General features: G+C 42.9%; 1 protein-coding gene across 1 annotated transcript; it reads right to left on the reverse strand.

Annotated features, from left to right (window-relative positions):
* Window positions 1-220: 220 nt before the first annotated feature.
* CLPTM1L (CLPTM1 like) lies at window positions 221-24452 on the reverse strand. Its single transcript, XM_053397219.1, has 17 exons — window positions 24197-24452; window positions 20272-20372; window positions 18636-18825; window positions 16746-16891; window positions 14383-14461; window positions 13119-13236; window positions 11722-11816; window positions 10613-10697; window positions 9781-9884; window positions 9464-9529; window positions 8820-8870; window positions 7878-7960; window positions 7142-7176; window positions 5227-5282; window positions 5082-5126; window positions 4053-4168; window positions 221-2930 (listed from the first exon to the last, which is right to left on the reverse strand). Exons 1-17 carry the CDS (start codon window positions 24377-24379, stop codon window positions 2846-2848), a joined length of 1638 nt encoding a protein of 545 aa, XP_053253194.1. The 5' UTR covers window positions 24380-24452; the 3' UTR covers window positions 221-2845.
* Window positions 24453-25564: the final 1112 nt, after the last annotated feature.

The raw sequence follows: 25564 nt of genomic DNA on the forward strand, positions 1-25564 counted from the left end.
GCAAGTCCTAGGCGCTGAGGTTTTACCCACAGCGCCACCCGCGTCCCGCTGAGAGTTGTTAGCAAACCTTTATTTCCCTCACAGAACTACAATTCCCCAAGTTTCCCCAGGAAGAGGGACTGTTCACAAGTATGAACATATGCATTTTTTTAATGAAACAGAATGTGAAGAATACTCTTCAACAACGTAATGAGAATGTCAAGTAGAGACAACAAAAGCATACCCATAAACATTTATTTACATGGAATGAAGGAAACAAATATCATTGACTGGATGGGAGGCTAACCAGGTCTCTCTGAATTGACAGGACACTTTGATGTTCCCAAATACACTCCTCATTCAAGTTTAAAAATAAAACATGTTCATTTAAACCAAACAATGTTTGCACTGCAAATTATTCAGCTAATCACTGATATTCTGTACTTTTAGACACCAAACAGAAAAACAAACATGTGCTATTAATATTTCTGCCAAGAGGTTATTCTTTATAATTTGAAAACAATAAGAAGCTTCTACCAGTTTGAATTTATTGGAAATTTAGATTTATGGTCTACTTCTCCCATTAAGTACTCTTGGGGCCTGTGATTTTTAAGTAAGTGTTTAAATCTTTCCCCGCGAAATCCATGGGAATGAACTCTGACTGCTTTGTGCCCATATTTTAAGTTTACATTCAACTTAGTAGTACAACAATTTTATTAAGTTTACCATAATTCTGAAAAAACAAAAGTTTTTTTTTTTTAAAAAAAGAGATTACAAAGGCACTTGTTAGCACTTCAAAATATTACTACTTGCCAGAGAAACCACAGCAAGTAAGGAAGGAATGTTGAAAGACAAAGCTACCCAAATGCAGAACTTCAGGGTTTTGGGAACGACTTCAGAAACTTTCAGCATCCAGATAAACTGAAAGCTGAAGACAAAAGGACACCATCCAACCATAGTGCACCTCTTTTAAGGCCCATTCATTTCAATGGGAGAAAATGCCTCCAATGAAAAAATAAGACAGAGAACTAATTGACTGCCAACACCCCCCACCTCCCAGTTAAAAATATAAAAATATAGCAGGGGGGCAAAGAGTCCTGAGGAACCAAAACAGATTTTTAGAGTATCCTGACACCCCAAACTAAGCAACCTAATGTCGTCTGAGAGAATAAAGTACCAGTGCATCTTTTGATGCTGGAGTGCGGAAGGAACATGCATATTCAACCATATTGAATGCAATACCTCTTAGTAATGAAGGTCACCATTAAGCATACTCAAGTCTCATTCAAGTCAATGGGCTTAAGCATGCACAGCGGGGAGCAGGCCCTATGCGCCAATCCATTGGATGGGGTGGGGGGATTAGGCCAACGTGCACACAGCGTCTCAATAAAAATAAAAATCCTAGAGTCCAAATTCCATGGAATTCATTGGAGATCAAAGCTCAAAAAGGACAGGTGGGATTGTAGCTCTACCAAATGTCATGCTGTGATACAAGTGCAGATCCTTTATAAGGCAGCTTCACTTGCATTTTGGACATGCTCAAAATAAAGTGACTTAGTGACACTATTTGATTAGATCAACACATCCAAATTAAAAAAATTTAAAAAATGCAAAAGATTAAAACCCTGCAACACCCCCCCCAAAGCAATGGCAACTGGAAAGTTCAATTCCTTTTCCAGCAGATCTGCAACAGAATCTCTTTACACTTCCCTTCTGATGTCTCTGTTTTCTATTAGGTGCTTTAAGCAACTTCTTCCCATCTTTATGCTATCTATGTCAATATAGAAGAAAAAGGCCTAGTTTCCCTGCCGAAATATAATTGGCACAATAGTGTGTCATGCAAGTATGTATTTACATTTTGTTTTTTTAAAAAGAGGTTTTTGACTACAACATAATGGCTCTCACTCTAGGAACGAAGATCCAGTTTGGAAGGAATGAAGAAATCCTAACTCTAGGGTTGAAGGACAACATTTTGCCCACTGTACAAAAAAACCCCAAAACAACTGAATACTATTTGTTGCATGTGCTCAGTTGGACTTATGCCAATAAGCCTTTGTCGTTTTAAAAAAATGCATTTCAAAAAGTTACAAGCTTTCTGTGTCCAGTGCTGGCTTAGAACTGTTTGGTACATACATGTTAAAGTGCATGCCTTTGTATATTGACAATATTTCAGCAACAATGCCCAATTCTGCTATGATAACATGTTCCACTGTGAGAAGCATAGCTGTCATCTCAATCTAAAAGATGAGATGTTCATGGTGGAGAAAGTGATACAAAACAAGGAGTGCAATCCAGTCAAGCAAACTTTTTTTAAAGTCCACATGATTTCAACGTGTGAGATAAAAATGCACTGAAATCTCTTGCACTGAAATCAGGGTCCTGAATTTGACTGGATCATGCCCAGGGATTGGCCCAATCAAGTACAAAAGCATTTTATTGGACGGTTTGAAGGTCACGTGCTGGCCTCCTCCCCACTTTCGCTACCCTTTTGTAATTATTCACAGTATACTTCTATTTCTCACAGGCCTTTAAATGCATACAACCACACTGCCGGATACTGGAGGGTCAGAGACATTAAGCAGGACAGACACAAATATTTATGCAGAAACTTCCACAGAAATTCAAAATGTTAATCATTTGAGTGAAACCTGGCAGAAATATTGGCAGACTTCTTGAACACAAAAAACAACCAGCAAAGATAGATCCAAAGGCAATCAAAACATATTTTGGCAATGCAGATGATATTTTGTCCATGAAGTTCTGTCACAAGCTTTGAAGAATACTCTTTTGCTTTGCTGCTTCTTAAAAGCCAGACAACATTATGCAGCCAGTATCAGTCCAAAGAGACTCCTAGAGTTATCCTAAGTTATTCTTTGTGGGGCTTTCTTTTCGGCTTCTCTTCGTAAGATTCTCCATATTCATTCACTCTGCTCTTATCCACAGGATAAAGCCTTGCAGATAAAAAGAAACAGTTAATACTTCCTTTAAGAAAAGTCTCCCCAGGGACATACTTTTGCCACCTTTAATTGGTACAGTTTTTCATGCATCAACGCCAGAATATCCTTCCTTGCAAATGCCATCATGATGCTAATTATTACTATTCTTTTCAGCAACACGGTCTGTCAACGTATGTTGAATGATACTTGTGAAATCCTGATACTACTTTTATATATGGGTTGCCAATTGTTGAGTGGATCTTGCCCTTGCCCTGCTTTCCATACCCTCTGCTGCCCATCTCTATTAGACTGTACACTTGCAGACAGGGATTTTCTTCTATTTTATTTTTTACAGCACATAATTGATTTTGGGGGAGACTAAAATGATAACACAGTGGTTCCCAAACTCTTGAACCCACAGACGGCTTGAAAATTACTGAGAGTCGTGGTGGACCACTTTAAAGATTCCTCTGCCTGTTGTAGCTATTGTAATGTGCTGGAGCCAAGTGCTGTATGATCTTCAATTGCACTTTTATTTCTCTTTTTATTTCTTATGTATCAAACTTCATTGTGCTCCCCAGAATTCAAACGATGAGACAATAAAAATAAAAATAGCCCTTAGAATACTATTAAAATCCGTATGAATATTTCATGTGATGGATGTGCAGTCTCCTATCTTCAATCACAAATCCACAGAGAAGCTATGGATCACCTGAATGAAACTTGAGGACCACTGGTGGTTGGTCCCAGACCAGTTTTAGGAATCTCTGCTGGAGTGTGACCAAGAAACAGAAGACATCATAGGATTGTGAACAGGGGCAGGTTTGATACTTAATGGCTGGGGTGAGCAGGAAGCATAAGTAGCCCCATGACTATAGCATTTTTACCACATGTAAACATAGTTAAGAGATGGAGAGTATATCCTGCAGGATTCTAAATTCCTCCCAGCTCCTTATCTGCTCTTCAGTGTTACAATTAGCGCCAACATTAAACAAGGATTCCCTTTTAAACAGAATTTGAGGGCCATTTTCCTCAACACATATACAGAACTAGTAAGATCTGACTTTTTTGACAAAAGAATGAATGGCAAAACATTAACAAAAACAAAAAAACTAAAGTTATAAGAGGAACTCATACCATCTTTGGTAAAGGTAGACCAGGAACACCACGTCATCTCTAAAACATGCCAGCCGATGAGATGTTGGCATTGTGATGATAAATGCAAAAATATCATCAATGAAAGTGTTGAATGCCTGGAGAAAATAATGCACAAGGTGAACACAGCCTACGTAGCAGAACATCAATCAAGTGTTGTTCCCAGCAAACCAAGTTTTCAACCAAATTATCCATTCTTCATAATACAACATTTAAACAGAGTTTCTGAAGCTAAAGAGGTATCTCAGAAACTGGGGGTGTAGCCCACCTCATCTCGTCTCCCAGTAAGCCTTAAAAGAGCAACTCACTGCACAGGAACTAAAAACTAGCATGCATTTTTTGTGGTGGGGTGGGGAGGTAGTCAGAGTCCTGAACTGATCTGCAGAGGCAAGCAGGAGCTCAATCTACTCAATCTGACTGGGAACCAGTAATAAAAAGGGCCCTTAAAAAATTGTGGGGAGAAACTGATTAGACAGAGACAAGAACTATAACCCTCAGTAGCAGCTGGAACAGTTTCCATGCTTTTTTTTTGTTATGCAGACCAGGATCTAGACTTCAGGCCTACCTAACTTGTGACCCATCAAGCTAAATGCAGTCTGACAACCACACCTTACAACCCACAAGGGACCACTGATAGTGGTACCTTGGAAGTCGAACGGAATCCATTCCGGAAGTCCGTTCGACTTTCAAAATGTTTGGAAACCAAGGCACGGCTTCCGATTAGCTGCAAGACACTCCTGCAGCCAATCGGAAGCCGCGTCGGACGTTCAGTTTCCAAATAACGTTCGCAAACCGGAACATACATTTCCAGGTTTGCGGCATTCGGGAGTGAAGACATTTGGCTATAGAAGCATTCTCAGCATTCATCTCAACCACATTAAGAGTTTTGCTACATATTATAATTGTTGGTGCATATTGTTTGGTCATCAACTGCTGCTGATTTTCAACTAAATGATATTAACTGAGGGTCAGAACTATAAATCTTAGAACTGTCAAATGAACTTAACTTACTTTGTATGTGAATGCCTTCCAGGGCAGATGTGCAACAGATTTCATCTGGAAGAAATGAAACCACACATTCATATATACTAGCAGTAGTAAAGGAGGCCGGGCAAAACAAAAAGATTAAGGTATTCTTTAAAACCTTCAGATTTACCTTATAATTTACAAATAGTTGTGGCAACATAAATAGAAATCCAAAAGCATATACTCCTGTTGGGGAAGAAAACATGAACTAGGTTTAATCATTAAAGAACAAAGCCTTAATGCCCTTAAAGACTTTTATTTCTACCACATTTACATTATCAGGATACAATGACAACTGATTAAACTCAACTAAGAGATGGCAAAGCCCATGTTAAATAATTTTGCAATTCTCAACGAACTTCTCAAAATGTCAACCACAAAACTGAGTTAACTGGTTTGGGTGATCAGGGAGGTTTAGCTCACATCGTCTAATGGAGGATCCTGCCACCCAACAAAATAAAAACAAGACTTCTGGTACCTATCCATTTCTACGCTTGAAATGAAGCTAGGGTAATGTCACAGCTAAGAAATGGAAGGAAGGAAACTCCTATTCAAATCTACCCCCTGCAAAACGCTGGGGACCAGGCAAACTTAGGAAAGCCGCCATGTCATGGGGAACCACTCCCTGAAATGGGACAACAGCCCTAGCCTACGTTGCAACATTATTGTAAAAATAGTTGAGATGATACAAACAAAGCATATGGTACACTCTTGGCTGCTTTTGCATGCATGCTTATTTGGATATAAATCCCAATGAATGCAGCAAGGCTTGCTCCCAAGTAAAAGTGTAATTAGCAGCCATTCCGCTTGGCCACAGCAAAGGGAGAGGTTAAGTCAGCCTAATCCACTCCTTTAGCTAGCTAACTACCATTTGGTTCTTCCTCTCTCAGAACTGTCTCTCACAGTGGCTAATCCACCTGGCTGTTAAACATTTATGTAACCCGATAAGGAATTAACACCTTAATTGGCTAGTTTTCCTGTTCCTTGCACATCACCCCTCCCCTTTCTATAAGATCTGTTAGGGACGGTTATTATTATTTTGTAATCTTGTACAGTGCCTTGGAAGATTTTAGGTGTTATATAATTGCTACGTATTCTTATAGCAGACAACCAAAATTTTGTCTTGCTGCTTTCTACTCCAACTGTCAACTACAATCAAGAGGAGTTGCTAGTCCTGGATCTGTTCACTCTTTTTCTATTTATAACAAGCTGCTACAGAGTAATGTGCAAAGCCACCCATGCGTTCCTTTGTGATACACAAGGAAAGCTGATGTCATGTGTTCAGACACTTTGGACACCTTTGCAGGATGAACTGGAGAAACAGCATGGACTACCTAAAGCAAGATATAGTATGAAACCCAAAGTTATACATTCTTTCTGTCATAAGCTCCTGCTTCTGTTAAGCCAAGTAGTTCCAAGGCACCAGCACAGGCATTTTAATAAAAATGATTTTAGGGTAGGTGTGTGGGTAACCCTTGGGCTCTCCAGATGTTGCTGAACTACAACTCCCATCAGGCGCAGCAAGCCAGATATTATAGGAGTTGTAGTTCAGCCCCATCAGGAGGGCCAGAAGTTCTCCATCTCTGTTCTAGGGGAAACAGGGATAGCTGGATCTACTGTACTGCATATGTAACAGTCGCCTTCATGGGGCATATTTCTGGGGGCTCGGCCACTGCTCAATGATGCTGACCCCCCAGCTCTTGCCAGGGCCAGCTCTTGCTATATCGCACAACTTCAGAACTACTGAACCTATTACATCTGAGTGCTCCCCAATGTAAAGAACACCATGCAGTCAGAGCAGTAGCCTCTGGTTCTAGTTAACCCTTCTGCCAGACACCCTACTATACTACTTGGAGGGTGCTACTTTTGTTCTTTTAACTTGAGAAAACATTCAGTTCTGTGATTTCTACCCAGCCCAGCGAGTTTCACCACAGGCGATTATAATGACAAAGAAATACTAGCGTTTTTAAGAAGAACTTCACTCTGTAATCATATTTTTAGAGAACTAGACTTCAACTAAACACAGGAAACAAATCCATACTTACCATTGACAAAGCTGTTAATTAACCATGAATACCAGCTATAAGGGGGGCGATAAAAATAATATTTGCATTAAATTAAGAAAAACAACATTATTTGCTGCTTTATTTCCTTCTTTTCAAAAACAAAACAAAACCCACACCAGCTCAATACAACCCCTCTCCCCCCGCCTTTCTGTTTCCTCCATGCTTTAACACAGTGTTTCTCAAACTTAGGTCCCCCGCTGTTGTTGGACTACAACTCCCATCATCCCTGATGATGAGCTACCTAGGGATGATGGGAGTTGTAGTCCAACAGCAGCTGGGGACCCAAGTTTGAGAACGACTGCTTAACATAAGAAATCACAGGTGTACATGTAACTCGCATCTCATGCTTATTTTACTTATGTGACCGCAGCTCTCCACCGACTACTGCTTGCCTTTAAGTCATAATCAGAAGCTACACTTTGTGAAGTGGTTTTGTAGCACGTTCCTAATGGCCAAACCATTATTTTGATGCAAGCTCTGAACCGGAGCACTATAGTACCGTATCTTCTCATCTCAAACTGGTCAAGCATATATTTTTTGCTACATTAACTAAAGAGAACTCATAAAACAAGGCAGACATTTAGTCACCGGGATAACATTTCCAAACCATTTGCCTTCTTTGACTTTGCAGTATTATAAGTCACTGGCTCAAGGCTATGCAACAGACATTTTAAGCAGTAATTTCAGGTTTCTGAAATAATTCACAGCACCTTACCTTTTGTATTTGATATTAAGCAATGAATAAATTGCACCTCCAATACACAATGGGTATAGTAAATATGATAAGTATTTCATAGCCTGAAAAAGAAAACATTTTTTGGGTGAACTTTACTCCTATATTACTACCGTTTGTCCACTGAGCTCTAGGTGGCATAAATGGATTTCCCCACTTTTATTTTCACGACTGTATCATACAGGTTAGGCTGAGAGATGGTGGCTGATCAAAGGTTACCTAGGATTGGACATAGGGTTCTGTGGTTCCAAACCACCATCTATGCACTAAAACACACTGGGCTTTCATTACGTTGAAAGTTAATACTTAGAAGTCGATGCTGGGAAAGGGCAGAGTCTTCAACAGATGAAATGTCCAGGAGCCATTCCAACTCTTGCCTCTGCCCTCAGTACACGATGGAATTTTGTGACACACACATGAAAATGGACCAGGAGGCAGAACGTCTTTGAGTTTTAGAAATAACTCAAAACCATTTTCCCACTAATGTAGCATAGACTTTACACGAACACCCACATTGCAGCTTCAAACTATATTTGCAGAAAGACCAATCCGTACATGATTCCTTATAGACCTTTCAATTCAACAGCATGTATTAAACTACGAGGGAGTTCAAAATCTGGAGCGCAATGCCATTCGTTTGACAACACTAGTTCTCATTCCTGTCCACCCTTGACCTGTTGTCTCCATTTTTATACAGAGCCTGGCAAGGCTCTATATCAGTTCTTTCCTTACTAAGAAAGTCCACAACAAATATTTTCTACTCAGTTATGGTCTACTACATCATGCATCTGAGAAAGTGGCCCTGAGCCCATGAAAACGTATGCTATGAAAAATATAATAGCCTTTAAATTGTGACAATACTTTGCTTTCTGCTGCTATCCCTCTGGGTATTAAACTAAATGTTACGTTGCAGATTTCTCTTACCTGGGTATCATACTCCTCAGTTTTCTTCTCAGACTCAGTAAATGCACCAAACTGTATAAAATATAGGAACAGAAGCAATCAGGTTGACCATATGCCCTACTGTTTTGATAAGGGGGGCTAATTTTTAAAAATGTAATGGAGAAAGAAGTGCACAAACCACTTTACATATTTCACCTAGAACAGATGGAAAAGATTTAGGAATGAAATCCAAGGTTGCCATTCAGTGCCCCACAACCCCCCAAAATCTGTTCTGGGGGGTTGGGTGATCCTCCAGAACAGTACGGAACGTGGAATGGGGAGCCACAGAGGCAAAGTGAAAATATCCTCTTCTCCAGTTATGTTAACAGACACCATTGCTAATTCAAAGCAATAACCCCAAGTAGCAGAAACAGGTTAAGGAATCTCATGCTGTGGACAGAAAGCTTTGAGGGCTGGAATTCAGAGTAGAAAAATGGGCGTGGGGGTGGAGTCGGGAGAAATGCTGGAAAAATAAAAGTGCTAGGAGACCTAATCCCAGATCCTTTACATTATACATTGTTTGGGCCTTAGAGGCATAGTATGCTATGATCAGAGCGACTCTGGAAGAAAAAACGGTTCGAATGAAGCAAGACGATTTCTATACAAACAGTTAAAAAGTAATTTACCTTCACTGCTGGCACCAGGCCATTCCATTCAATTGTCATTTTCAATGCCTTCTTCACTTTCCAAAGCTGGAAGATAAAAACATTACCTTAGCATCTTCACGTATTGTTTTATTAACTGATTTCAGTTTTCACACTGTTAACAGCCGTTGTCAGAAATGAGTCAACGGGCCAAAAAGTGGTTAAAACGCCAAATTCATTTTGAATGAAGCTGGTTTTGACCTACTGAAATATACTGGATAAAATTGGTTTAAATCCACACAAAGCTACTTTGAGGATATGGGTGCCTGGGCTCATATGAAACATGTGTGGCAACTCACCTCAATCACTGCCCCGATACCGGCTGGAATCAGCACCAACAAGCTTGTTTGTTCATCCAGTAGGAAAAGAAATATTATCACGGTACTGAAGCATCGCCAAAGCACTGCATGGAAGAAATTCACATGAGGACACTCGTGCGAGTTTTAAAATAATGCATTTCTCGAGTTTAGAGAACCCTACACCCAACTTTACTGAAAAGTGGCATTCCTCTGTTTTAATAGTTGCATTCCTACATATAACTGGCTCCAGGTCTACAGAGCCCTAGGCAAAGTATCATCAGTGGTTCTGTCCAGAGGCACCTTGCCAAGCAGAGTGGGCAAGAATAGCAGAATAGGTGGCAACAGCAAGAGTGGCACAGGAAGGAGAACAGCATGGGAACTGCCATTTCAATCTCCCTGAGAGTGCACAACATCAGAGACACTGAAGACAGATTAAACAGGCATGTTTATAGTCAACTGGTACACCTTTCAGTGCTGAGCGACAAGGGGAAAAATCCCAAATCAACAGAGCTGCCTAAACTGGGCCAGGCAGGCCCTTAAAAAAGATTCTTCCTTTTTCCATCAGTGCTGAGAAGAGCAACAGAATCCTTTACAACCCCTCCCCAATGCACTAGCACTCTGGAGGGATGCTATATCAAGGGAACTGTGCAGAGATTAAAATGATAGGACCCTTGCTTTAGCCACTTGGCACTTGTTTCAAGAGGAAAGAGGAATAAATGTAACAGGGTCGGGCCACATCAGTATGGGTAGGCCTTGCTGGGACGCCGCATTTGCTCCACCTTTGGCTTTGGTAACCATGAAAAGATGGCACAGAAACTCACACATTCCATACCTGCTTTTGTAGACATGCCAATCATGCTCTTTTTCTTCTTCCAGAAGCTGATGTCATTTTTGAATGCAAGGAAATCAAAGAGAAGCTGCAAATACCAAGATGCCATTAGATTGGAACCGACCAAAAGAGAGCAGCACAATGACGTTTCTACAGTTGGTAAAGTCTTGCAGGCACTACAACTACCAGGCCACGACATTTTGAGGGCCACAAGTTCCTCATCCCTTGTCTAGATGACCATGTGAGCCCACCTCTGTTTTCACCTTCTGCCTGGCAATGTCTATCCACTTCCATATTGCAGGAAACAATACAGCGGACCTGCAACTTGCTAGGAGGACCAACAGCCTGAGTTGGTACAGTGGAACCTCGGTTCCCGAACGACTCCATTGTCGTACATTTCGGTTCCCGAACGTTCAGGTCTGTGGAACCCAGCACTGGCAACACCTTACAATTAAGAGTGGGCAAACCAATAGAAAACCCTTCCTCATGTCCATCTCCTCTCAAGTAATCAGTCAGAGGTTCTAATGCTACAAAACCCCAGCACACACCACAATGTAGATCAGCTGCTAAAAGCCTGTGATATGAAAAAAACACCTCAATTTGCATTACATTTTTTCTTAATCTGTAATTATATTTACAGATGAAACAGGCAAACTAGCTAATTTTGCAAGCTTCTCCCTCCAGTCAGGGTTCTAAACGTCTCTCTTAATTAACACCGGCATTCCAAATCAATTTCCAGAGACTTGGAGGCCAAGACAAATAAACTTATGCAGCCTTGTGAAACATGTCAAATCATTATTGGCTACATTTTCATTCTTCCTTCCTTCCTAAGAAACTCAGGGCATTGTTTTGGTTTCACAACTACCCTGTGAGGTAAGTAAGGTAGGAAGAGAAATTATGCCTGAGGCTGTGCTTTGTGACTGTGTGTATTTCAATCTCATATCTAACATTCTAGCCACCAGCCCAGCATCTCTCTATCCCTGTCTTAATTTGAACAGAGCCTCAAACAGAACTGGTGCTATTCTAAACAGGAGCTTGGAGTAAGCCAACAGAATTCCATAATTATTAGATACACTGTCAGATCAGTGCTTAAATATCCACAATTCACTTACGTGGAATGCTGCTACAAAGAATGTCAAAGCAAGAAAATAGAGGTTGGTATCCACAAAAATCCCCTTTACTTCATCAGCATCTTTTTCGGAAAAGCCTAGAAGAATGAAGTGAACAGGACATGGGCTTACAAGCAAGCTGAAGAAGAAGGCCCAAGCATACTAAATATGGTTCAAATATGAGAAGATCAAACACACACTTTCTCTTCCTTTACATCCTTGGGCAAATAGAACGGAAGCACAACATATATGAATACTTAGACAGGTGTTGTCTATTGATGGAGGACATACAACTCAGCTTATGATTTATGTGCAGATGGCCCTGGTTGAATCTCTGGCAATCTCTAGTTGAAAGAATACAGGTAGAAGGACTGGGAAAGAATTCTGCATGAGATCTTGGAGAGTAAAAAATGCTGGGCTGGATGGGCCAATGGCATGACTCAGTACGAGGCAAATTCTTGGGTTATCAACAAGACTTTATAAAAGTGAAACGTCTGCAAATCATAGGTTTTTATTGGCATTATATTCTGTAATGCACTACACAATGTATTGCCCAAAATTCTACTGTGTGTTAAAAGCTGACTGCAGAGGCACACATACATGGGTCCAACCCACCTCACACTGAAAAACCATATATTGCCTTTGAACCTCATCCATTGTGGACACTTGGTTACATAAAACAAGATCCAAATCACAACATTGCCAATATTCATGCATTGCACACACAATACCAGTTTAGGCTGCACCTGGAGCGGTTGCAAGGCGGAATACCTTCTCAAGAAAATTGTTTTACAAACGAAACAAGCATATGGGGAACAAACTGAGGCTTCAACTATTATTCTCAACATCTCTACCACTTTCAGAATTGTTTGTTCACATGCAGTCTGAAGTGGTAAACACCAGGAACAGTTTCACCACTATATCAGCCCTGTGTGCATGTATGAACAAAAGAGACGGGGGACGGGGGACAGGACAATTTGGATAGTTCTAGACAAGGGGGGGGACACCTGCAAATGCTGCTGCACTCCGAGCCCCTGGCCAATAGTCAGGGATGAGATGATATTAATGTGTGATATTTTAGTGTTAATGTGTGATATTTTAGTGTATTTTTGGTTTCTATGGAAGCCTCCCAGAGTGGCTGGGGAAACCCAGCCAGATGGGCGGGGTATAAATAATAAATTATTATTATAAATTATTATTATTATGAGGGGAACTGGAGTCCTGTCAACACGTCTAGATCCACAAGTTCTCCACCTCTGCTCTAGACTTCAAAATGGTGTCTTTAATCTTGAATGGTACAAATATTACACAGCAACAGTAAGCTGGATTTGTGTTCATCAATACTATTCTCACAGAAATATTCAACCCACTCCATAAACCCGGTGGAAACTGAAACTTACCGAACTGCTGCAGGGAGTACACAGCATCTTGCATGTGGATCCAAAACCTCAGTTTCCCCAGCGAAATTTTATCATACGACACTGTAAGGGGTAGTTCTGTTGTTGAACGGTTTATAATCTGCATCAAGTTTGAAAACAAATAAATTAAGAATCACAAGATGAACACAGACAACTATAAACTAGTTTAAGATTACGCCTTCTAAAAGGGCAACATCATACAGTGGGCTACTTACAATAAAAAAGAAACATCTTTCTAAAAAAAAATACTGAAGTAGCAACATAACATTACAGATGTAGGGTGATTCTCAACTGTCTCTACATTCCACTCTTCCAGGTTATGCCACATACCACAATAGGTTCTGAGACAGGTGGGACTTCCATAAGGTGCAATGTAGCCCTTTAATGCTCTTCCCCTGGAAGCCGAGCCAGGTGGATGTAGTACCAAGTATACTGCAAGTACCTTGCCTAGAATAAGAGGCCTGCACTCTCCTCCCTTAGTGACATGGAGCTGTTAGAATTCCTGCTCTGTGATTGCAGTCATGGGATTGTTGTCTGTCACATGATGGGGTATGTTTTGACTCCACAGAGTGGGAAGTGACGGAGACAGGATGTTTGTGTTACTGTGTTCCGTGAAGTGGGACTGTTGTCCTTTGTCCTCTCTCTTTGCTGTCTGATGCTAGAGAGAGAGGGAGCCATGCTGCACTGCTCCGTGTGTATTTATATGTAAATAAAGTAGATTAGCCAAAATGCTGAGTTGCTGAGGTCTGTTACGCAAACTGCGCAACCCTAAGTGTGCCGATGTCTGTTGGCATCGGTCGCTGTGATGTTCGGGCTGAAGGAAGCTTTTGAAGCTCCCGAATGATCAACCAGGAGGGAGAGAACATGCCAGTTGGGCATGTGTCTCTGCCAGGGTCCTACTCGAGTATAGGACGAGCTCCTGACAGGAACTACCCTACGCTTCCCCAGGGTGCATATGCCATCCACTTCAGAGTCAAAGGGCAATAAGTGTGTGTGCCTTAGAAATCAGCAGGCACAGCAGAATCGTGCAAGGGCTACATGTACAGAGCACAACGCAAAGAGGAGAGAAGGAAAAAGCGAAACGTTCTGTATTGTTCTACGAAGTTCCCATGCTACGTGTTGGAACTGCACAGCTAAAATGGGATGGCAAACCCCATTTTTCAACTTACACTGCTGTAGCAGAAACAACAAACGTTCATTGAGACAAACAATGATACAAAATGTAAGATGGCATGCTGTAGCTCACCATTAAATCTTTCACTCTGTTGCTCAGCTGATCAATAAACAATATTGGAAGATAATGCACAGTCTTGCCCAACTGAACCCTAAGTTTTAAAACAGATTTTGTTATGAATACAAATAATTCTATTTCAATGCAGTAAACAAACAAACATTACTATATGTATCTTAAAGTAAAAAACACATAGTCCAGTATCAGCTAAAACATTTCTGCCTAGAACCTAGATGAATAATCTTTACACCAAGCAAACACTCACTTGTTCAAGTTTTCTCAGAGAGAAATGAAACCCAAGTTCATTTAACATTCCAATTTTTAGTCTGGATAAGGGTCTGTGGAATTTGGGTGGCTCCTCTACTCAGTTGAGCCTTACACAGAAGAGGGCCAAGCTAGACAAAAGTCACTGACCCCTCAATTTATGACCCAAGTGTGACGTATCAACTTGCTAACCATGCGGGGGGGGGGGGGGAGTTATAAGATGAGCAATATCTTGAAGCAATGGAATCTGACTCAAAACTATTTGGGGGTGACACACTAGGGTTGATTTTAACACATGCCTGTAAAAATCTACTTTGTGACAGCAAAGCATAGAATGAGTATCTGCATTTTTAGCCCCAACATTTGAGAAAGCTGAAGCAAATGGGTGACGTGTGTAGCCTTGGGGGTAGACAAACTAAGGCCTGGGGGCCGGATCCGGCCCAATCGCCTTCTAAATCTGGCCTGCAGACGGTCCAGGAATCAACGTGTTTTTACATGAGTAGAATGTGTCCTTTTATTTAAAATGCATCTCTGGGTTATTTGTGGGGCCTGCCTGGTGTTTTTACATGAGTAGAATGTGTGCTTTTATTTAACAACAACAACAACAACAACAATAATAATAATAAACTTTTATTTATATCCCGCCCTCCCTGGCCGAAGTCGGGCTCAGGGCGGCTAACATCAAATATATAACATTGGTATAAAATCAAACAATAATTAAATTACCTCCTAAAAACAGGTCAGAATCAAATTAAAGTCTAATTAGATGGCTTACCGCAGGGTTAGGGTTGGGAACAGTAAGTGCTCATTAGTAAGTGCTAATCAGGGAAAGAGACATGTGTGGAAGACTGAACAAGGCAGAGTGACCTTTGACCTTACATATACAGCCAGAATCCCACTACGAATATATATATATAGAGAGAGAGAGAGAGAGAGAGAGCGCGCGCTTGGGGGTGCCCATGGAGCTGTAGGATCTCAAACTGACCTTGGGAGCCAGTCAAAGTTTGTAGTCATCACCAAACTTATTTTGAAGCAACAGGATCTTATCTCATTTTTAATATAGTTCTTCATGTTACAAAAGAGAAATACGTACATAAGAATATAATATGGTGTTACTACCACCCTGAGATCTATGGGAATAGGGTGGAATACAAATTTAACAAATAATAATAATAATAATAATAAATAAATAAATAAATAAACTGCCAAAAACTATCTCCTTTACAGAGACAAACATAACCCAGGCCCCACATTGCAAGGTACAATACAAAATGTGAAAATACAATTAATATAAACATAATAAGCTGTCAAAAGCAGCATCCCATCCATTACCCTGATCTCTGAAACCCTGTCTGAGGTCAGGGATGAATTCTGAAGAATGCAAGATCAGGCAGCTCTGCTCTCCCAGTGGATTTGTGTCCTGCACTAAAGGGCCCTTGCACCCACCACTCTCAACTTCCCAGCATTTTATTTGTGAAAATCATTCTGGATCATAAACTATCAGGGCAATGTATGATGTTAAAACACTAAAAAGCATTAGATGTGGTAGAAAAGTTGGGCATAGAGAGGCAATTTTAATCTGTTTAAAAATCCCCCCCCCAAATATAGTCTAGCCCCCCCCACAAGGTCTGAGGGACAGTGGACCAGCCCCCTGCTGAAAAAGTTTGCTGACCCCTGATGTAAACAGTGTTAGAAACTAAGATATGAAAGGTAGGAGCTAAATGGCACCTTAAACCTAGGTTATAGGTGCAACAACAGAATGTCTAGGTGCACTTTTTTATAACAAGCATACAAAGCTGAAAACAAATGAACTGCAGCTAAAATATTATGTTCTTTTTTCACATGGTCTAGTCCTACCCCCTAATATTCTTAAGAGGGTCTCTTCTCCAGTATTCAGAGAGTAGCTGGAAGTGGGAAGGCAGAAAAAGGTCCTCCTTTCCTTCCATTCTGCAGTTTAAAACTGAAATCTTAGGCGCAGTACCGTGCCCCGAGCTCAGAAACTGCTCACGCTAATGAAATTCCCTGTCGCAAATTGTGCCTAGAACAATGGGAGTTTCGAACATTTCCTGTATATTTTGGTAGAATTTTGGATTAGCAATTTAAAAAATACTTACATTTTCATGTATCTGTGCACATCAGCAGGCAGAGAGGATCCATCAAAGACAAAGTCTTCCACCATAACATTTAAGGTCAGCCTGGACCTCCAGTGTGAAACAGGCTCATCTAGAGCATAATTCTGTTTTTTCTCTGCTTCAATTTGCTGCTCAATAAAAAGAGACACAAAAGTTATTTCAGAAATCCAAGCTTTTTGGCAGAAATATTACAAAAAAGGTGACAGTGTGGTCACGACTGCTTTCAAACTCTAATCTTCTGCTTTTCCATCTTTATGGAGCAGACATTACAATCTAATCTGAATAGTAAAGTAAAGCTTCCATTCCTCTCGCCAAACAAATCTCCTGGTGCCTTCATTACATAACTTTAGGTGCCAGGTGAAAATGTTTCCCTTTAACCATGCCTATTCTGTTGGTTGGCATTTCTTAGTGCAGAAAGTATTGACCTGATGTGTAGCAGGCACATCTTTCCTATTCTAAATAATTCAAGAGGGTTCTGGAAGCTTCTCTTTGTGAAATTAACAAGCAGAAGGTTCATGATATTTGGGTTATACCTTCAGAGAAGCTGAGTACAGCTGGCTTAAACTGATTCTGTTATCTCTTTCTGTCAAGGTCATGCTAACTATAATAAAAAGGCCAGAAGGAGCCTGGCTCTCACTCTCGTTCTGTCTCTCTTTCCTTCTAGTGTGGTGTTCTGTATACAGTGCTAAGGTTTAGTCTTATTGTTAAGTTATTGTAAATTTAAGCTAAGTCTGCTGCAACTGGATTTCTTATGGACAGTGCCAATCCTTAATGTATTGGATTTGTGACCATTATGCTCATTTGCATTCAGTAGAAGTAAAGCTCTGCTGAATGAAATACAATTGCCTCTGGTCTATTTTTGGGGGGAATCCTGCAACGTGTTTAAGTCTTTACTCTGCTAACTGTACATTGGAATTCTACTCTGGATCAATATATGAGTAGAATACATGACATATACTATGGCCTTTTAAATGTGTTTGTGGGAGGGGGGCTATTGGTTTGTTTTTATTTTATCATGTATTTTGTGTTCTCATTTTGAATTTTTATACTGTTAACCACCCTATGACATTTGGATGAAGGGCAGTATAACAATTTGATCAATAATAATAATGACAACAACAATAGCTTCAAAAATAGTGAGCAGAGTAACTAGGGATCTAATTGCTTTGCAAGCAGGCACAGAGTTCAAAATGGTGGCTCAGAAATGTAAATCTAATCTATAAATATATACAATGGCAAAAAGCAAAATCACCTAACACTCTCCAATCACACAGGATGTAACTACAGACTCAGCATCCAAGCAGCCCACCTCTTAATCATAAGTCAGATTAACTCACATCACCCTCCCCAGTTATGCCAATATTTCACCCAGGAGCAAACCATTGCCCAGGGCAAGTGTCCTCACTCTCATCACATGAAAGTTCTCAGGGGGCTCCACTGGGGTTGACGGGCCATCATGGCAGCCTCCAAACAGATAGGCTTCCCCCATGGAAAACAGCTACGACTGTAGCAAGGTTCTTACTCTTGCTCTTTATGGGTGAGCCTAGGTAGCCAAACATTCTGGCTCATTTGGCAGTTATTGACATAAAAGGTGCATTATGTACACTAAAACTCACCTGCAAATTCTACTGAAGGGCAAAGGTTTCCTTCTATGGCCAGTAACTGTCACTGCCCTGCTTTCAGAGAAATGAATTGAGCACGTGCATTACCTAAGCACGCACACTTGCAGGTAGAAAAAAAATTCTGAATGTGTTTAGCAAAGTTTTCATGTGCACAAGGTACCAGCACTATTTTTACTTGGCGAATTATTCAGCGGAAGTACTGCAAAATGTCAGAAATCTCCCAATAACAACAACAAAAAAACCCTCTCACCTGCGTGATAGATTCTCCTGTAAGAAGATTAATTTCTTCTGGTTTAGGGACCATATAAGTAGTCAGAGGGCTTACTATATGCACCTGCTTGCCATCATGCCACGGCAGAATTCCAGCATGATGGAGAAATATGTAGGCATATAATGTCCCATTATTTCGTGTTTTCTTTGGTACTGAAACGTTAACTGTTCTGAAAACGAAATAAAGACATTAATTATACAAATAACGTTTATGCTTTTTCTTCGCCATGAGATGCAATCGTTAGCAGTTCTGCCTCAACCCGGACTACCAGCGTTTTAGACACTTAAAGTGTGATAAAGTGATAAACTTAGAATTTTTAGATTAACTTTTGAATGTCTTTTAGCTGAATGGTGAAGTAACAGATTTATATTTCTGTTCGGAGTCTGACTGATTCCACATTCTTTTATTTTGTTCTAATGAAGCATTTCAGATCTCCAGGAATTTTAACTTTTGATGATAGCACCAACTCTTCCTAAAGGCCATTTATATAGAAGACAAAATTTTCCCGAACAGGTTTCTGTTCGCTTGCTGGTCTGCACACCAACCAGAACCCAATCATGGGACAGAAACCACCTCTTCTGTCTGTATGTCGGAACAGTGATAAGGAAGCTCACCTCTATGTTGTGTTTTTTAAGGGAGAAGTCACAGCACTTTCTCCTAAAAAAAGCTAATTGGGAAGGGAAAGAAACTGTCCCTACTTTTTTCCATGGAAGTTTGCAGTGGAAAGGGAGGAAGTAAAAGTGGTTTCCTCCCAGTTTTGCTGGGCTTGGTTGCAGGCAGCAGCAAGGCAGAAACTCAACTTATAAGAGAGAAACTACTTCTTACTTCCCCCCTCCAATCTTCCATTGAGCAAAGCAAGGATTGTTTTTCCTTTCCACTGAGGTTTTGCAGGAGGTGAAAGTAGCAAGTATGTTACCTGCGTCTTCTGCAAAGGACCCTTCCTTCCTCAAGTTTTCTGCACACAGCACACACTCAAGGAAACGAAGGGAAGAGGGGCAACCACTTATGATGAATTTTGTTACTAAAGACTTCTGAATACTTACACCTACACTATGAACAAATCCTGCCCAGAAAATCAAAATAGATGGGCTTAGAACTTCAATCTGAGCACACTTATCTGGAGGTAAATCCCATTAATGAAAATTAGACTCACATCCTTCTTTTCAATTAGCATGCTAAAAATGGGCACAAGTCAGACAATTGTAAGCTACTTTGAAATAATCAGTAAAAGGCAGAATACACGATTTAAACAAAGGGAGTAAAATAAAACTGTGACTTGAGGCATGATCTAGCCCAGTGGTTCCCAAATATTTCCCTCCATGGAACACTGGAAATCTACTGAGAATTTTGGCAGAGTGCTTGAGAATTTCTCTGCCTCTTGCAGCAATTGTAATGCACTGTGCATATGCTGTGTGAATCTATTTTTACAGACGTGCCACGGACCTCAATTGCACACCACAAGTGGTCCACCAACCACAAGCTGGGAACCCTGATCCAGCTGCAGTTCAAAAACTTCGAAGAGACCGTCATTTCAATGATAAATATTACAGCACATGGCTAACTCTTACGCTAAATACATGGGTCTTAAAAGAAAACTGTACAAATCCATTAATACCTTTCAAACTTGGACTCAACGTCAAAGTTATCCACATTCAAAACCAGATCAATATTATTTTCAGTGCCTATGTTTGATCGCGTGGTCGTGTAAACGCTTAGCTGAAAGAGAAAAGGGACAAACAGTCAATGCTTGCACAAATACTTCCTTCCACCATGTTGTTGTGCTGGGTGCTGATGAAAGTGGAACAGGCTGTGCTCCTGCCATCCCAAGCATTTATTCCCTTTATCTGCTGCCAATCCCCCCGCCCCAAACTGAAGGCCAGCATGTTTTCAGCTTGCAACCCACATTGCCTTCGTGACATCTAAAACGCAGACGCCACTTGAAAGGGGCGTATGAGGATGTCTGTGTCTGGACCATAGAGCTCTGGCTGGGATGCAGAAGGCAGGAAGTGGTCACATGCAGACTATGAAACTCACTTGCCATGGAAGGTATGACAGCCCCAATGTTCATGAAGACCTTTTTATTTCAGCATTTTTAGTTGCTGACTAAAAATCAGCATCCCCCGCCATAATCTACTTTAACAATTTTATTGCTTTAATTGCTCACGTTGTTTGTTTCATTAAACTGACACAACTCTTCTTGACCATCTCTTTTGAGACTAAAAGTGTGGGGGATGATTCTTCTAATCTGATCTGATTGAACAGAGATAGATTCCCCACCTGCTCCAAGTTTATGAAGCGCTGAGCAGGGATGGAAGTTGCCTGCTTCTGTAAACACTGTTTTGAGTTTATTTATATGAGTTGCCATTTGTTTTTGGCCCCCTTTTCTAGTGCAGCTGCTTATGGAACTCCAGTGACCCACGTAGTGGTAGACCCATCAGTGGGTGGTGATGACGATTAAAGAGCATGGTGCTCCTTTCCAAATCTATAACTCTGCAGTCTAGTGCAGAATAAACAAATCTGTTTCTTTCCATTCTCCTGCTTGAGACTTTCTGCTCCTGACAGGACAATAGACTAATAAAACTGACAGGGCACAGAGAGCAGCATTCTACTTTACTGGGGAAACAGAGGAGGAACATACAAAATCCAAGCCTGTCATGTTGCTCATGGTCTCTCCTTCCCCGCTCCCAAGAGTCCACTACAGCGGAACAAAGTTACACTGTACATGACTTTACAATGTACTGTAGATGAAAGGTGTTAATATGGTACAAGACGACACAGACCATCCTTTTGACAGAAAAGTCAAATACAGTGGTACCTGGGGTTAAGTACTTAATTCGTTCCGGAGGTCCGTTCTTAACCTGAAGCACCACTTTAGCTAATGGGGCCTCCTGCTGCTGCCGGAGCACAATTTCTGTTCTCATCCTGAAGCAAAGTTCTTAATCTGAAGCACTATTTCTGGGTTAGCGGAGTCTGTAACCCGAGGTACAACTGTAATAATACCAGGAAATTGGGGTGCAAAGGCCTCATATCATTCTTACGCTGCCTAGGAATTTGAAATAACTCTTTATTAAAAACATAACTGAGAGTGGGTACTTTTGTTTTTCAACAACCATAAGCTTAGCATTCATACAGCACTTTACAGAACACTTGAAGCTATTCACATGTATCTCGCTAATCCAGGCATAGACAAACTCAGCCCTCCAGATGTTTTGGGACTACAACTCCCATCATCCCTGACCACTGGTCCTGTTAGCTAGGGATGATGGGAGTTGTAGTCCTAAAACATCTGAAGGGCCGAGTTTGCCTATGCCTGCGCTAATCCTTAGAACTCTGATCAACAGCAACTTTTGCCAAATAAGAACTGAAAAAAGTAGGGTGGCCTTGGGGCAACTGGACTGCTGCTTAGTTGTATTGCCACAAGGCTGGTCAACAGGAAGGGGGTGGCAATCTGGCTCAAGGGTCTCTAGGTAATGATTCCTACACTTTTCAACAATCTTGCATAGTTAGCATCGTCACCCAATATTGAAGGGGATTGGTAGCAGCAGCACTTCCTGGTTCACAGTGCAAGTAAGTCAAAGGATGGGGGGAAAAGAAAGCAGGATGAAGAGCTTATGTAGCACACCATGCTTCACTGGTCAGTTTGCAGCAGGCCACCTAGCACTGTCCATGGGCTGCTCCAAGTTCCTTGCAAAGCGTACTGTACCAGATGGGCCTTGGCCTAACCCAGGAAAAAGGGCTTCCTCATAACTTAGCAGAGGTTGGCTATATTAAAATGAGACCCTTGCTCAGAAAGTTTCACATTGATTAGTTGGTTGAGAGTTTACTTACATGCCGCTTTTGCACAATGAGTTTCGCCCACCTAAACTTGGCTTACAGCAAATCTTGAGGGGTAGGGAAGAATGCAGAGGCAGTGCAAATATACAATATGCCACAGTACTGTTGGGCACACGGGAGTGGGGGATTGTGATTAAAGAAGAAAAACCAGATTGTGCAAGGCTCAAGTCCGCTCACACACAGCTGTCTATGCCTTTTAGGTGACGTGTCCCTCCCCAACTTGGCACCCAGTGGGTCGGACGGGGAGGGGAAGATGAACTTGCCTCTTAAAAGGTTTTTTTTAAAAAAATAAAAATAAAAATTATACGTTCTACATTGTTGCAAACTGCTGACAGAAATATTTCATAAACACACAAAACAAACAAATCAACGAGCCACTTGGGTAGCTCCCTTGGTGCTGAAAACACCACCAAGGCTGTAGGTTCCATCCCCCCTGCCTATTCCTGCATTGTGGGGGTGGGGGTTGGGCTAGATGATCCTCTGGCTCCCTTCCAAATCCACAATTTCTATGAACTAACCGACACCCCCAAATTGATTTGTCTTGGAAAGGAGATGGGAAGGAGAAAGGGGAGAATTTGTGGAGTTTTTATGCTTCCCTTCCACTCCTCTGGATTTTACACACACACACCCCCGCCGCATGGTTGCAAAAACGCAATGACACATTTCCACCATACAGCGGTATATAATTACTCAAATAAATAAACGAACAAACGGACTCCCCCACGTACCTATTGATTGCTCCCCCTTCCCTGCCCCCTCCACCACCCACTGACTGCCCCTGTCCCCTGCCCACTGATTGCACCCTCCCTCCGCCCATTCATTGCCCACTCCCCATTCCCTGTCCCCTTACCCACCTATTTATTTTCCCCTTCCTCCTCCCCCACCCATTTCTTGCCCCTCCCCCACCCATTCATTGCCCTCTCCCCCGCCTATTTACTGCCCCCTTTCTCCTCCCCCCGCCCATTCGTTGCCCCACACCCCCTTCCCTGTCCCCTCCCCCTATTTCTTGCCCCCTTCCTCCCCCCGCCCATTCATTGCCCCACACCCCCTTTCCTCCCCCGCCTATTTCTTGCCCCCTTCCTCCCCCCCGTCCATTTATTGCCCCACCCCCTTCCGTCCCCCCCCCGCCTATTTCTTGCCCCCTTCCTTCTCCCCCACCCATTCATTGCCCCACACCCCCTTCCCTGCCCCCTCCCCCTATTTCTTGCCCCCTTCCCTGCCCCCTCCCCCTATTTCTTGCCCCCTTCCTCCCCCCCGCCCATTCATTGCCCCACACCCCCTTTCCTCCCCCGCCTATTTCTTGCCCCCTTCCTCCCCCCGCCCATTCATTGCCCCACACCCCCTTTCCTCCCCCGCCTATTTCTTGCCCCCTTCCTCCCCCCGCCCATTCATTGCCCCACCCCCTTCCGTCCCCTCCCCCGCCTATTTCTTGCCCCCTTCCTTCTCCCCCCGCCCATTCGTTGCCCCACACCCCCTTCCCTGTCCCCTCCCCCTATTTCTTGCCCCCTTCCTCCCCCCGTCCATTCATTGCCCCACCCCCTTCCGTCCCCTCCCCCGCCTATTTCTTGCCCCCTTCCTCCTCCCCCCGCCCATTCATTGCCCCACTCCCCCTTCCCTGTCCCCTCCCCCCACCCATTGATTGCCCCCTTCATCCCCCCCCGCCCACGACTGCCCCCCTCCCCTGCCCCTCCCCCTCGGCGCCTCACCTGCAGCTTGGGCCTCCGCGCCAGGTAAGGCCTTATGCAGCCGTCGTTGGCGTCGTTGCCCCGGGCGGCCGCCAGGCAGGGCCGGGTGTGGACGATGCCGTACATCACCCAGCAAGTGTGCGCCACGTAGACGGCGAACAGCCCCACCGCCAGCCCCGTCAGCGAGCTGCGCCTCGGCAGCATCGCCCCCGAGAAGCGCCGCCGGCATCGACCGCCCGGACCACACGCGGAGGCCCCCCAAGGCAGGCGCCCAGCACCGGGAAACGGCAGGATCCGACCCGCGGCCCGCTTTCCGCCTCACGCTCCGAGCGCTCGCTCTCTCTCTTCCCTCAGCGGCGGGAGGCCGGTCGCGCTCCGCCCCGCGGCATGCCGGGAAGTGTAGTCCCGCCCAGGCCGTCGCCGGGTTCCTGTGGGGCGTGGCCTGTCTCGGGCTCGAGCGGGGAGGGCTTTTCGCGCCTTTCCCCTCCGCTCTCGGGATATCGGGGCGGAAGTCGGCGCTGCTGGCCCTTTAAAAACCCGTCACTGCAGATGGTGACAGCAGCCACGGAATTAAAAGACGCCTGCTTCTTGGGAGAAAAGCAATGACAAACCTAGACAGCATCTTAGAAAGCAGAGACATCACCTTGCCGACAAAGGTCCGTATAGTTAAAGCTATGGTTTTCCCAGTAGTGATGTATGGAAGTGAGAGCTGGACCACAAAGAAGGCTGATCGCCGAAGAATTGATGCTTTTGAATTATGGTGCTGGAGGAGACTCTTGAGAGTCCCATGGACTGCAAGAAGATCAAACCTATCCATTCTTAAGGAAATCAGCCCTGAGTGCTCACTGGAAGGACAGATCCTGAAGCTGAGGCTCCAATACTTTGGCCACCTCATGAGAAGAGAAGACTCCCTGGAAAAGACCCTGATGTTGGGAAAGATGGAGGGCACAAGGAGAAGGGGACGAAAGAGGACGAGATGGTTGGACAGTGTTCTCAAAGCTACTAGCATGAGTTTGACCAAACTGCGGGAGGCAGTGGAAGACAGGAGTGCCTGGCGTGCTCTGGTCCATGGGGTCACGAAGAGTTGGACACGACTAAAAGACTAAACAAGAAGAAGTATTAAATGCTCGCCCTGGGGGGGTGGAGGGGAGAGGATTATGTCGCACCAGGTGTTATTTCTTCCCTTTCCACCTGTGTGTCTGTGGACAAGGTTACGCCCACGCGCATCTTGGCGTCTGATGGAACATGGGCTGTCAAATCTAGTGACCTTAAAAACAGATGACATCTCAAACAAGGTTTGCTTGTTTCAAAGCAAGATTTTAGAGTATAAAGACAGGCTTTGATGTGCACCTGCAGCAATCGTCCAAAAATTCAGTGGCTTGTATAACT

Source organism: Podarcis raffonei, chromosome 7, assembly GCF_027172205.1.
Source record: "Podarcis raffonei isolate rPodRaf1 chromosome 7, rPodRaf1.pri, whole genome shotgun sequence".
NCBI classification, from domain to species: domain Eukaryota; kingdom Metazoa; phylum Chordata; class Lepidosauria; order Squamata; family Lacertidae; genus Podarcis; species Podarcis raffonei.

Coding starts and splice junctions, on each gene's coding strand:
- CLPTM1L (XM_053397219.1), bottom strand. CDS start 24,379: ATGCTGCCGAGGCGCAGCTCGCTGACGGGGCTGGCGGTGGGGCTGTTC. Junction 16,892..18,635: donor CAGGAGAATCTATCACGCAG/GTGAGAGGGTTT, acceptor TTTATTGAGCAG/CAAATTGAAGCAGAGAAAAA. Junction 13,237..14,382: donor ACAGAGTGAAAGATTTAATG/GTGAGCTACAGC, acceptor AACTTGATGCAG/ATTATAAACCGTTCAACAAC.